The 14,342-nt window shown below is 31.5% G+C and overlaps 1 protein-coding gene across 31 annotated transcripts in view; it reads right to left on the minus strand.

The window, feature by feature from the left end:
• The window catches only part of LOC139502002 (focal adhesion kinase 1-like), a 64,085-nt gene that overhangs the window by 12,486 nt on the left and 37,257 nt on the right, over positions 1–14,342 (minus strand). For 16 of the 31 annotated variants that reach the window (XM_071291501.1, XM_071291378.1, XM_071291471.1 and 13 more), the window contains 12 exons: positions 14,128–14,158; positions 11,948–12,000; positions 11,457–11,516; positions 10,973–11,005; positions 9,986–10,083; positions 9,244–9,328; positions 8,561–8,664; positions 8,106–8,221; positions 7,560–7,660; positions 6,224–6,313; positions 2,274–2,478; positions 88–167 (listed from right to left, as the gene is read on the minus strand). In XM_071291501.1, the coding sequence (XP_071147602.1) occupies positions 88–167; positions 2,274–2,478; positions 6,224–6,313; positions 7,560–7,660; positions 8,106–8,221; positions 8,561–8,664; positions 9,244–9,328; positions 9,986–10,083; positions 10,973–11,005; positions 11,457–11,516; positions 11,948–12,000; positions 14,128–14,158 (1,056 nt within the window). The remainder of the gene's footprint in view (positions 1–87; positions 168–2,273; positions 2,479–6,223; positions 6,314–7,559; positions 7,661–8,105; positions 8,222–8,560; positions 8,665–9,243; positions 9,329–9,985; positions 10,084–10,972; positions 11,006–11,456; positions 11,517–11,947; positions 12,001–14,127; positions 14,159–14,342) is intronic. The other 15 variants (XM_071291454.1, XM_071291521.1, XM_071291514.1 and 12 more) reach the window with 1 other exon arrangement.

Consider the following 14,342-nt stretch of genomic DNA (forward strand, 5'->3'; position numbering starts at 1 on the left):
TACAGGTTTCATTAACTAGTAGAGAACTTCAACATCTCAAACCTATCTCTGGTCTATTTGACCACTTGACCTATTTATTATACATACTCCAATTTATATCTTGTATCCTCCGGTTATCTCTTCTCATCTCTTCTTCCTGTCGGAATCTTTCTTCTTCTAAAATCTCACTACAAACCAAATGATTTTTTCATCTTAATTATAACATTTAATTCTACTTCACATCAAAGGATTAGCCAACAAAAATAAAATGTATCACTTATGACTTTAGATTTAAATCTGTCATTTTTCAATTCAATGTTTTTTTTTTAAATCATTGAAAAAAACAAGAATGTGTCCAAAGTACACGGATGCCCCACTCAATCATTTTCCATGTTCCATGGACTGTGAAATAGGGTAAAAATCTAATTTGGCATTAAAATAAGAAAGATTATACTATAGGGAAAATGTGTACTAAGTTTCAAGTTGATTTGAATTCAATTTCATCAAAAACTACCTCGACCAAAAACTTTAACCTGGCAGAAAGACAAAGAGACAAACAACAAAATGAGTTTGACAGTGGTCAAAAGATACACATTCTATCTTTATGTTTGCCAACGTTTACTTAGTCATATATAATCATTTTCATGAAATAAGTTATATAAACTGAAAAATAGTTGATTTAATTCTCAATATTTAATAATGATTGCAATTACATGACCTCCCTCATTCAAGAACATTAGAGGCAATGTCTGCAAAACAAGTGTTGATTAGCAAGCATATTCAACTACAAACAAGATACTGTGGGGTTCAAAGGGAAAAAATAGGTACTTGTTGCCATCAAACAAAGGTAGCATAGTTATTGCAGAACTGGTTTCCAAGTCAACTACAACCAAGTGAGATTATTTAACAGCTTATGGGTAACCAAAACAAAAAATGATCTTTTATCAAATCTTTTAAAAGTGTCACTTTCTTATGGGATTACAACTATCTCTCTTACATGTAGGTAATTACTATGGACACATGAATTTTCTCATTATTGAATGGTCTTGGTCCTAATATCTTGACAACTTGTTTCAGATTGCAATAAAATATATGCATTAAACTGTTGTGAGTTCATTTATTAGACAATGCACAATATATATTAAATTGGGGTCAAAACTACAATTTGTCCACATTGGCATTAAAACAAGTGAAACTGCGAGCTACTGCTCACTGATGATACCCCCGCCGCAAGTGGATAATATTAATAGTGTAAAAATATGCAAGTGTTCGGTAAACAGGAAGTTGTCGAGTGATGAATCTGAAAACGCATCACACGGTATAGCTGACTTATAAAAATCCTGAAACCAAATTTCAAAAATCCTTGTATTGTAGTTCCTGAGAAAAATGTGACGAAAATTTTCAACTTGGTTATCATGTGTAAAATCATACAAGTGTTCGGTTAACAGGAAGTTGTCGAGTGATGAATCTGAAAACGCATCACACAGTATAGCTGACTTAGAAAAATCCTGAAACCAAATTTCAGAAATCCTTGTATTGTAGTTCCTGAGAAAAATGTGACAAAAATTTTCAACTTGGCTATCATGTGTAAAATCAGACAAGTGTTTGGTAAACAGGAAGTTGTCAAGTGATGAATCTGAAAACGCATCACACGGTATGGCTGACATACATAAATGTTGATACCAAATTACAGAAAGGGTGGATGTGTAGTTCCTGAGAAAAATGTGACGAAAGTTTCATGGGACGGACTGACTGACGGACTGATGGACGGACGGACTGACAGACAGAGGTAAAACAGTATACCCCCCCTTTTTTAAAGCGGGGGTATTTTTAAAGCGGGGGTATAATTAGAATGATCATGTAATAGGGAAGATGTGTTTTAAGTTAAGTTGATTGGACTTCAACTTCAACAAAAAGCAACTTGAAGTCGACTTTAACCTGAGGGGGGAAGACCGACAGATGGACAAATGGGCAGACGAATTAACCAGACCGGAATACATAATGCCTTCAGGTGGGACAATTAAGGTGAGTACTGTATACTATTCATTTAATACCACACAAAGCAAGATTCAATCACAGGGGGATCTATGGGAAGGCTAATTTTCATGCAAGAGCAAGGAACATTTGATTTGTTTATTTCAATACTATTATAGTTTTTAGTCAACTGAAATACTGCAAATAGCTATAACTTACAATTACTTCTTTATAACAATCTTGAGGTAGTTTTTTGGTCGTGCACATAAAATTTCTCAAAATTTGTTTGTATACAGTAATAGAAATGCCATTTTACTTACGAAAGGCGACCCTTGGTATCAGCAAATGATGGTCGATTAGTGGGTTCATAAGACCAGCAGGCACACATCAGATTATACATGGCTGGAGGACAACCAGGTGGCAATGGAAGGCGCTCACCATTCTCTATTTTACCTATCACATCATTATTCTTTACACCTTGGAATGGTTTAATTCCATACATAAGTATCTCCCATATACATACACCTGCAAAACAAAACAATATCTGAATTATAGATGTGTTGTGAAAACATTCTATACATTAAATACAAATTTCTTCAGATAGCATACAATTTTAGACATTACCATGCACATATATATATGTAGGACTTGGAGGTGCGATGGGGACGCTGAAGTGCGATGGTCACGCTGAAGTGCGATGGTCTACGCCGAAGTACGATGGTCCTTTCGCTGAAGTGCGATGGTTTTGTGTGTGACGTTTGAATAATATGACGTTTTCAAAATACACCATGGATTCGCAAGCAGGAGAATAGGGTTTTGTAGATGAAGGTTTCATATTAACAAAGAAAAGCAAGGAAATAAGAAAGAAACAAACAATTCAAGTCCCGAACAGTTTTAAGCATTACATGTTGAGGTTATAACCAGATGCTCCGCAGGGCGTAGCTTTATACGACCGCAGAGGTTGAACCCTGAACGGTTAGGGCAAGTATGGACACAACATTCAAGCTGGATTCAGCTCTAAATTTGGATTGTGATTAAATAGTTGACACAGCATAGGTTTCTGACACAGAATGAATGTGTTCTAATGAACTTAAAATTTTTGTTTCTCTTAGAGCAATTCACTATGCTGTTGAATATTAATCCTCTCAAAAAAATGTTTGAAGAAATTTTCTTTTTTATTATGAAATTTCAAATGAGAAAAATTGAACCCAATTTTTTTAATCACATCCCTCTTTCCCTTATTCCAAAACTAATCTCAATTAAAATTTCTAATGGAGTTTGCAACAATAACTACTCATTTAAATACATCATAAAATATTAAGATGTAAAAAAACTGCTTGTTATCACTGAATGGTAAAGATTATTTCAATTTATCAGTTGGTAGTAAAAAGTGAATATACATTGTATATTGTATATAACAAAGATTTAAGTTGATTCTGGACAAAGAAAGATAACTCCAATTAAAAAAAAATCTTGCTATTGCACAATATTTTGCAATTAGATATTTCTTGCTTACTATTCTGGACAAAGAAAGATAACTCTAATTAAAAAAAAATTTGATATTTCACAATATTGTGCAATTAGATATTTCTTGCCATTGCTCAATACTGTGCAATTGAAAAGACTTGCTATTGCACAATACTTAATATAATAATTTTAGATCCTGATTTGGACCAACTTGAAAACTGGGCCCATAATAAAAAATCTAAGTACATTTTTGGATTCAGCATATCAAAGAACTTCAAGATTTCAATTTTTGTTAAAATCAGACTAAGTTTAATTTTGGACCCTTTGGACTTTAGTGTAGACCAATTTGAAAACAGGACCAAAAATGAAGAATCTACATACACAGTTAGATTTGGTATATCAAAGAACCCCATTTATTCAATTTTTGATGAAATCAAACAAAGTTTAATTTTGGACCCCGATTTGGACCAACTTGAAAACTGGGCCAATAATCAAGAATCAAAGTACATTTTTAGATTCAGCATATCAAAGAACCTAACTGATTCATTTTTTGTCAAAATCAAACTAAGTTTAATTTTGGACCCTTTGGACCTTAATGTAGACCAATTTGAAAACGGGACCAAAAGTTAAGAATCTACATACACAGTCATGACAGTTAGATTCAGCATATCAAAGAACCCCAATTATTCAATTTTGATGAAATCAAACAAAAGTTTAATTTTGGACCCTTTGGGCCCCTTATTATGTTGGGACCAAAACTCCCAAAATCAAACCCAACCTTTCTTTTATGGTCATAAACCTTGTGTTTAAATTTCATAGATTTCTATTTACTTATACTAACGTTATGGTGCGAAAACCAAGAAAAATGCTTATTTGGGTCCCTTTTTGGCCCCTAATTCCTAAACTGTTGGGACCTAAACTCCAAAAATCAATACCAACCTTCCTTTTGTGGTCATTAACATTGTGTTTAAATTTCATTGATTTCTATTTACTTAAACTAATGTTATTGTGCGAAAACCAAGAATAATGCTTATTTGGGCCCTTTTTTGGCCCCTAATTCCTAAACTGTTGAGACCAAAACTCCCAAAATCAATCCCAACCGTTCTTTTGTGGTCATAAACCTTGTGTCAAAATTTCATAGATTTCTATTAACTTAAACTAAAGTTATAGTGCGAAAACCAAGAAAATGCTTATTTGGGCCCTTTTTGGCCCCTAATTCCTAAAATGTTGGGACCAAAACTCCCAAAATCAATACCAACCTTCCTTTTGTGGTCATAAACCTTGTGTTAAAATTTCATAGATTTCCATTCACTTTTACTAAAGTTAGAGTGCGAAAACTAAAAGTATTCGGACGCCGGACGACGACGACGACGACGACGACGACGACGACGACGCCAACGTGATAGCAATATACGACGAAAATTTTTTCAAAATTTGCGGTCGTATAAAAAAATATGTTAAACCATTTTAGGCAGCAAAGTGGCTGAAAGATGAACTTGGTCACCAAATGGGCTAACCAGTATTCTGAATTATGCCGCAGACTTTTTGTACCATAAATACAGTATACTAATCTAAATATTAATCTTAATTTATCTTACGGTAAGCGTCACATGATTTTATGTGGGCAATTTAAAAATTAAAAAAAAAATATGATATTATTAGCAATGTTTCAATGATTTTGCTATATCAAGTTCATATAATGTTGTTTTATACCCAAGATATGTTTGTTTTGTTTTGAAAGAACACCGTTGCTCTTAGTTTTTTATGGTTTCAGTCTAAAACTGTCAGACAGAAATTAACCTCACTAAATCCTACGTGTACTTCCCAATTTATCATCCTCATTTTTGTTTTTCGTGAAATAATTGACAAGCTTCGCTATTAGTAAAGCATAAATTTACTTGTCTGTATTTTTACTTCGTTGATACTGTTCCGACATTCAAGGTAAAACATGTAAATATAAATTGTTTATCATAATATTTAAGTAAATGAGATGGACACTTCTTAGTACTATTATAAAGACCAACACGTTAAATCTTTTTTTTTCATTTCTGCTTTGAACACCTTATTCCAAGGGGTTTCATTATCTTTCATGTTGACTGGTACTTTCCACGTTTCTAGTTGGTACTTTTCAATTTATTCCATGAATATCTTATATAAAAATTCCTACATTTAGGCGGTACTTGTCAATAGCATAGGAGGGTAAAAGTACCGGGTACCGCCTCCTAATGAATGGCCTGAAAATTTAATTCCATACTCTTGCGTGCTAAAAGAATAATTGGGACTTGGAAAATTAGATTAAAAAAAAAAATAAAATTAAAGTCTTTGGTTTGATCCAAACAGAAGTTAAAACATCTTCCAAATAAGAGGCTAGCAGCCAAATATTAATGGCGTTATTTTATTACAAAAGCCCATGTGCATTTTGCTTTTACTCAAAGTCTTAAGTTGGCCATCGCACTACAGCGTAACCACCATCGCACTTCAGCGTAAATATCAACAAGTTAACGTCACAATGTTACCATCGCACTTCAGCGTGTTAACCATCGCACTTCAGCGTAGACCATCGCACTTCAGCGTGACCATCGCGGTTCGGAGTACCATCGCGGTTCCGAGTCCTACATATAAATTTTGGTACATCTTAAAATAAGAAGTCAGGTGTTGGTGGTTGGTGTATTCTGTTGTACAGTATATTTGGTAAATTATGTTTTCCTTTTTTATAAAGCAACCCAAATGAGACAATCATAAAAGTCATCAACAGGTTAACATACTGTTATTTAAGGCTGTAGATAATTGAATCTAGACTTACCAAACATCCACACATCACTGGCTGTAGTAAATCTTCTAAAGTTTATAGATTCTGGCGCCATCCATTTTATTGGCAGTTTTCCTTTGGATGCTAGAAAATATAAAGTAGTACACATAAGAATTGGTGATATCATAGATTTAACTGTGCGTAACAAGACTGACATAAAAAACTAAATTATTTCACTAATCATGAAAAACATCTACAAACACTAAGGGAACCAATAAAATATGTCTGGCTGGCTTGCTTGTTTCTACCCAAAATTAGAAACAAATTCTAAAATTCAAAATTTGATTACTGTGCCATACATTGTGCATAGAGAGGAATACTTCAACTTCAAAGAAAAATAACAATGAACAGAGTAACTTCATTTACTTCAAAACTATAAAATTGAGTCAGTGATTGAACGGCTTAAAAGCTACTGGTACATATATATGATTAGAATATATACTGTGTGAAAAAAAAATTACCATTGATAATGTTTTCTATACAAAGTATATACCCCTATTAATATCCATTCCATTTATCATTAAAAAATCTTTAACATGTATGATTTACATAAATTCAAAAGCCAATCCAAACTGATGATTTAACTGTAAGCAACAAGACTGAAATATATATTACCAAATTATTTCACAGATCTTGATTAACATCTACAAGCATTAAAAATACCAAAATAGTATTGACAAACAAATATGTTTGGCTTGCTTTTCCAAAAATTTGAAATAGGAATTTGATAACAGTGCCATACATTGTGCATAGAGATGAATACTTCATATTCAAAGGAATAACTATGAACAGAGCAACTTCAATTACTTCAAAACTAAAAAAACTACAAAGTGTCAAAGATTGACTTGAATAGAGGATCTCTGCATGAAAGAAAATTAACTAATGATAATGCTATTCATACAATATTTATACCCTTATTCATATTCGTTCCCGTTAAATTTTCCTAAAAAAAAATCTTAAACTTGTATGATTTACATCAATCTAAAAGTCAACCTATCTTGAAGGAAGGACTGGGTCAGCTAAGTGATATATAAAAAAAATATGTGCTTGTGATATTAAAACGACATACAAAACATTTTGGACTATTTAAAACAAATTATCCCTGTTAACCCGGCCAGAATGAAGCAAGAAAACATCCAATGTTGAGTTGTAAGAAGTCATGGACACAACACATAAGCTGTAAAAATTCTAACATCGCTTTCACAAAAGCAATCATTTTATAATTAAATTGCTGAGTAGAGGAAAGGGAGATAATAAAAACTCATCTTTTATATTTACATATTAAAAATCCTTCTTACTCTTCTCCAGACGAGTTTTACTGGATATTTACCTTTATAATAACTCTGTTCCTCAACAACTCTGGATAAACCAAAGTCAGCCAGTTTTACACAATCATGAGATGAAACCAAAACATTCCTGGCAGCTATATCTCTGTGAAAAAATAAACACAATGAATTTAATAAAATATTATCTAAGCTAAAAGTGTTAATTTATGCGTAAACATTTGCAATGATTGAATCTTTCCGGACCTGGATTGTATTTGCAATCCAACAAGATACGGGTGAAAACTGACCAAAATCCAAATTGAAAATTACTTCTGCAGAATTTAAATTGAAAAGTTTATAAAATTATCTTGAAAGGAGTATTAAAGATATCATAAACTTTAAATGTTAGGGCTAATTATAATAAAGGTATGAGGTCAAGTCTTCTATCCAACATTAGAATATATAGGGAGTACACAAAGTAAGCACTTTATGTTTTACGTATACTAAATACTAGTCTGAATTATGATAGGAGAGTATCTAACTCTTAACTCTCTTTCCAAAATGTTTGAGTAAACAATCAAAATAATAACTGTGAAAAAATATAATCTTACCTATGTACAAACTTTTTACTTTCCAAATATGACAAAGCTGTACTTAGTTGACAAGTATATACTAATAGTGTACATAAATCTAAACGAGGACGGTTGTTTTGAAGATATGCTCTCATCTGAAATAAAAGATACATACAATTTATTGAGTATAAAATATACTTTTAATTTTCAACTTAAATGAACATAAAGAAATATCAATATACAGAAAAAAAACCTCATTATTTTGAAAATAAATTTGACAGCTTTTGAAAAACACAACAAACATCATGTTAATTTTGATGTATGAATGTCTACATAATCTGATTACGATGTAATATTATAAAATGATTTTTTAATTTTTTCATAGCTATATCAAATTATTAGCACTGTTAAAACACTTGATGCTTTACTGCATTTCATGATAGTCTTTCTAAAGTGAGAACTGATATGAAAGGTATGTAAAAAATAAATCATACTTCTCCATGCTTTGCCAATTCCATGACAATCCAAACTGGTCGAGTTTCAGAACATATACCAATCAAATGTATGATGTGGGGGTGATCAAACTGCTGCATGACAACTGAAAACACAAATTATATAAAATTAATCTTTCTTATAAAGTAAGTATTTCAAACTGGTCTAAAATATGACAGAAATTTATATAAGGTGTCAAAAAAAAGTTATGTTTTCATCCAGTGACAGGAAAATTGGTCATCATGTGCATTGGATAAAGATTTCAGAAATACCATGAAATCCTATTTCAAACATTTATCTCTGTTTTTTCTTATATGTTGAAAGTTCTAGTGTTGTCAGCCATCTTTAAAATCATTGTAAGACACCTAACTCAATAGAAAGGTGAATCAAAGTGACCAATCCTTCATACAAATTAGTCTGCTTTTCTTCATATTTTTTTTTAATTGCTCCATGGTATCTCTTCCCTTACTCTTCTTTATAGCATTATCCTATGATATGCCTTTTACAAACTCTGATGAGTAGAGTTATCTCCCTTACCTCAAAAATTCAAATATACTTCTTTAAACTGAAATCTTTCATGACAAAGTTACTAGCAATAAAGCTAAGTTAAGTTTGGTAAATACATATTTAGTTTTCTAATATTTGGATGTGTAAGTTTCCCTGAGTGTAAATATAACAAACTCACATGCTTCCTCTAAGAATTTTTCTGTCATGGTTTCTTCGTTTTCTTCTTTACATGTCTTCACAGCCACAGGATGAACTTCTGAATCCTATAAAATAGACATATATCTTATTTGATCCATTTTACAATATTTGTCTTATTTTTTCATTTAATTACATTTCAAAAGTTTAAAAACATCCTAGAAAAAAACACTACTGCCATCTACCATCAACACTAACAATATTAACATTATGAGAAAGATATCAAACAATATCCCCCTTCTCTAATTCACAATGCTAAATGAGCCTTAAAAGTGTACTTCATCCTTCGAAAAAATGTGTTAGGTTCAGTATGAAGACATTATTTTCTTCTGCAGGAAACAAGATCATAATTATCACTACATTTAATTATATGGCATCTAGAGATATAGATATGTTCACAATAAAACTCCCTTGGACATACTTAGTTTAAACATATTTATTTATAGTGGATTGGAAACAAGTTTTGCAACTTATATTAATCCCTTTCCACTTTGCGGGTGCAAGTTCTGCCTTGTAGCAGCATAAGCCTACTCTTTTTCGAAATCTACAAGGGTGTCTTTACAAGCAAGAGATATGGCTCTCTCTAAACATGGATCAGCCATTTATCGTCCCCTTCGGACAGACTATCCTCATTTCCCCAAGACCATACTCGCAGATGGTGTGACATACTTGAAAATAACCCTATTTGAAAAAAAGTCTGATTTTAAAGATAAATGTCTATATACCTTATCTGTCCATACACCTTTATAGACATCACCAAACTGTCCTTCTCCTAAAACTTCAAATAACTGTACAAGATCTCTTCTTAATTCATAGTCCTTGGCTGCAAATAATACACAAATAATCATTTCATTTACGCAAGTACAGACATACATTAGCCGTTGAAATACACAACAGTGATTCATATAATTACAAACATTAATATCACTCTATAAATATCCAACAAACTTTCTGACAAAAAATGCATAAACAAACTATCCAAGAGCTACACAATTACACATTTCATTAACAATTTTGAAAACAAGACTTCTGACAAAGACCTCTGAATATGAAATACAATTTTTACAAAAAGACTGTTCTTTTAAATAAATATTAGTCATTATTGCATCATGCATAGCCATAACTTTATAAAGCTGCATGCATTTCATAGTCAATATAATACACTATATTCTTAATGTCTAACCAAATGACCATGAAATAGAGAGATTTCATTTAAGATATGTGGGAATACTTATATTTCAATTTTGCTTGAAGTAGAAAACTATTTCCTTTTCTGTAAATAATGAAATATAACAAATGCATATCTTATTCTATATGTCCAAGGAAGTAAGAGTGAAAACTTTTCAAAAACTGTAAATGTTCATCAAATGTTTAGTTATCTGGAAGAGAAAAATGGACAAACTACAAAGGTCAGTAAATTACTGAAGGAAAATGCACAAGGTGGTGCACTAAAGACATGCATTTCTCATTCAAGAAATTTCACTGCTAGCAAAACACAAAATGCTGGATGTCTTACAAATACTAATTCAAATTAACAAGGAATGACAAGATAGTATATCTAAGATAAAATCTGAAAAAAAGTTCTGACTGAATTCTAAAGTTTTGAGAAATTGGTCATTGGAATTATATTAGTAATCTCATATATCCCCTTATACAGATTTAGTGATGAGATTTATGGAGCATGCATCCTCCCATAATGCATTGTAACTCACACTTCCGCTTCCTTCGTCTGCTGCCACCTTCGCCTAAGTGATTATATGGATTTAATATGTTACAAAACTACTTTTAAAACTGTATCCTTTCAAATAATCGAAAGGTCACTATTTATATTTTACCATTTGAAGAATTTTTTTAATATATGTTATTGACTTTCATTCATGAAAAGGTCTTTTTTGTATATAAAATATGATGATGACTAAACAAATCTAAAGGAATGAAAATAAAAGAAATATAGAATGGTCTTAAATTGCAATAAACTTTATTAGGCATTTTTTCACGAAAAAAAGTTTAAATTGCTTCTGAGTATAGCAATGACTGATGCAAGGTTAATTTCTATTTTTCATAAGTTTTTTATTATTGTAAATAATTTGTCAAACACTGTTTCTTCAAAAATAACATAAGCATTACGGTTAGCTATTAAGTTTACACTGAGAATTTCCTTTGAATCTCCTCTAAATTGTGAGGTTAAAAACTTACTCATAGGAGTACTGTAGTCCCCTTCTTCTTCAACAATCTCAGCATAGTCAGAAGTACATCCTGTAGAGCATACAATGTTGGTTATACAATCACAACAAAATCAAATGTACTTGTGCAGCCTCACATTAGTCATATTAAGTGTTAGTCTTTTCAAAACAATCTATAAATTACTTACATAATTTCAGAAAAGATTTTTTTTTTTTTTTTCATAGAATTCTGATACTTCATATTCTTGATCAGAAAACAAAAAAATAAGTAAATTCATATTGATAACAATATATATGCAGAGAATAAAATCTATGTAAAACTACAAGTGACACAATATATAAGTGAGATATTGATTCTGTGATTAATATAATTATCATTAATTAATGTGACCATTCACTGATCATGTGCCTAACTATCATGGCTGTATAAATGGTGCTATCAGTCATGGATTATACAACTAAATTAAAAAAAAATATGTGACTATCAAAGATTCTGCGACTTACTGTCATGGCCATTTCTCTGTTCTGATTTACCATAACTATCTAATCTTCTGGCTCTATAATGATAATAATACCCTTTTACTTTATTATATCAAGGAGGTTATATTAGAAGGAGAGTGAACACTCTGCTTGATACAAAATTAACATCCCCAGGATAGCAGTTCGATCAGAGAAAAATGATAAAAATATAAAGAAACCGACATGTTTATCACCCACTTGACATGGCCCTCTGATGTACTGGGCTGTTACCGCGAGCAGTTCGGGCTAATAGATAAATCGCATATGTCACGTGGTTGTTATCAGTGAGTGGGTCATTAGAGTTCAGGTGTATTTTTGGTAACAATGCAGTGTATAGGTGTTTATGATATGGAAAAAGATTGGACGCGCAATTTCAAAATCAATCGTCTGTCTACCGTGAAAAAAGATAAAGAAATGACAAAGTTATGAGGGTTTAAAGGAAAGTTGGTGTGCGATTTTTATTCAACACTACATTGCTTTAAACAAAGATTTTCGCTTCTCCTGTCAATTCCTGTTGATGAGAATTGGCAGGTAATAATTATAGAAAATATACGAATATGCAAAGTACTTTAGTTACAGTGACCGGTAACCACCGGATAGAATATTTGCAATTGAAACATAGAGAAATTTATCAGGAACAACGTAAAAGTGCTTTCTGTTGGTATTAACATTGACGGCAATGAGACAGATATTCGTTTCATTTCTATTGGTTAGAAGTTAACTTTTAACATAAAATTTTAATTTTTAATTACTTAATAAAAAATATCACAAAAAATCGTATTAATATGTCAATAATTATATTTCCGGTCAGTTTATGACACCTCAGGTGTTTCCGTTCTTACTCGGGTATGTAATTAGGACAAAATCTCCCTCTGTGACAGAGTCGATCAAGTAATTAACACCCACTTACAGAAAAGTCGGTAACATTTTATGTGTAATTATCGTCTTTCGTCCTCTCTCCTTCTAATATAACCTCCTTGATTATATTAACAAATTATACGTTGGACAGAATTTGCAAAAAAAAACTGAATTAATTATTCCCCCTTTAACTTTATTGGTATAATTAAAAGCAAAAACTTCCTTAATATCTGAATAGAATAGAATGCAGTTTAAAAATCTGAGAATTAAAAATCTTTAAAAAAAATTCTTCATATACATTGTACTATGCAGAATTTTTATAAGTTCCCCTCACACATAATGTAGAACTTTAATTAAGTTTCCTTAAAGGATTATGTAAAACATTTTTGAGTTACTGTAAATGATATTCTTTTGTGATAATAATTACTGGAACATTACAAATAAGATTGTGAATTCAGAATAATCACCAGACAATGGTAGTCAGTAAAGAAATGACAATTCATGTGGCTAGCTTGCAAAAGTTATTTAACAGAAGTGGAGCCATACCATACAAAGTAAACTTATGAATTGCAATTTTAACTTTGTTTCTGGTATCAGATGGCTCTACTGTTTGTTACCAGTTAGAGGCAGACAATATATTATAGCGAGTGCAATTTCAAAGACTGAAGGAAAAATATCAATACAATTCTTTCTCATAAAAATTATTCTGTATATCTCTTAAGTGCCCAGCCATTTTTTTAAGAAAATGATAGATGTATTCTTTTAGAAGCAACCTAATTTTTTTTCTTGTACTTGCCCTCCAGACAAAATGGTAAAAATTAATTCTAACACTGTTCATTTTTCAAAACTTGTACCTTTTTAAAAAATAATGATGTTTTGTAATTTGGTTTGTCCAAAGAAGTCTATCCTGATACTATTTTTACTTTTGTAGAAGTTCCTATAGCAACACCACTTTAAGGAATGCTCCAGTAATTTATTGAGATCAACATGTTTCGGTGGCTAGGCCACTGTAATCATGATCGAAAACAATACATAAAATCATGCTGATGTACAAAATTAGCCCGAAATGTACTGTTTTCTATCTGGATGATGGTGGCCTAGCCACTGAAACATGTCAATCTCAATATAACTGAAGCATTCCGTAAAGGACCTTCTTCATTTTATGTTTTTATCGTAACAACACTGCATACCCGAGGTATTCACTTTATGGATCTACTGACAGAAGATTTACAAGGTGTTGCTTCACTTTTGTTTAATTTGTTTAATATTTTGACTTTTGTACTAATCATGCTGATGTAAGATCTTACCTGGACTTTGGAGTTCTTGGTATTTTCTCATCTGGAAAATAAAGAAAGGAAACATCCTCCAACATTTTTCTTTCTTTTATTCTCATATATCTAATTAAACAATCTTTTAAATATAACTTTCCAATAACTTATCTGCTATAAATATCATATTAGTTAAAACCAAGCTTAAAACAAACAGAAAATCAACAAAAAAGAAGAAGCAGAAATGCACCAAC

The sequence above is a fragment of the Mytilus edulis genome, chromosome 1 (assembly GCF_963676685.1).
Source record: "Mytilus edulis chromosome 1, xbMytEdul2.2, whole genome shotgun sequence".
In the NCBI taxonomy this organism is placed as follows: domain Eukaryota; kingdom Metazoa; phylum Mollusca; class Bivalvia; order Mytilida; family Mytilidae; genus Mytilus; species Mytilus edulis.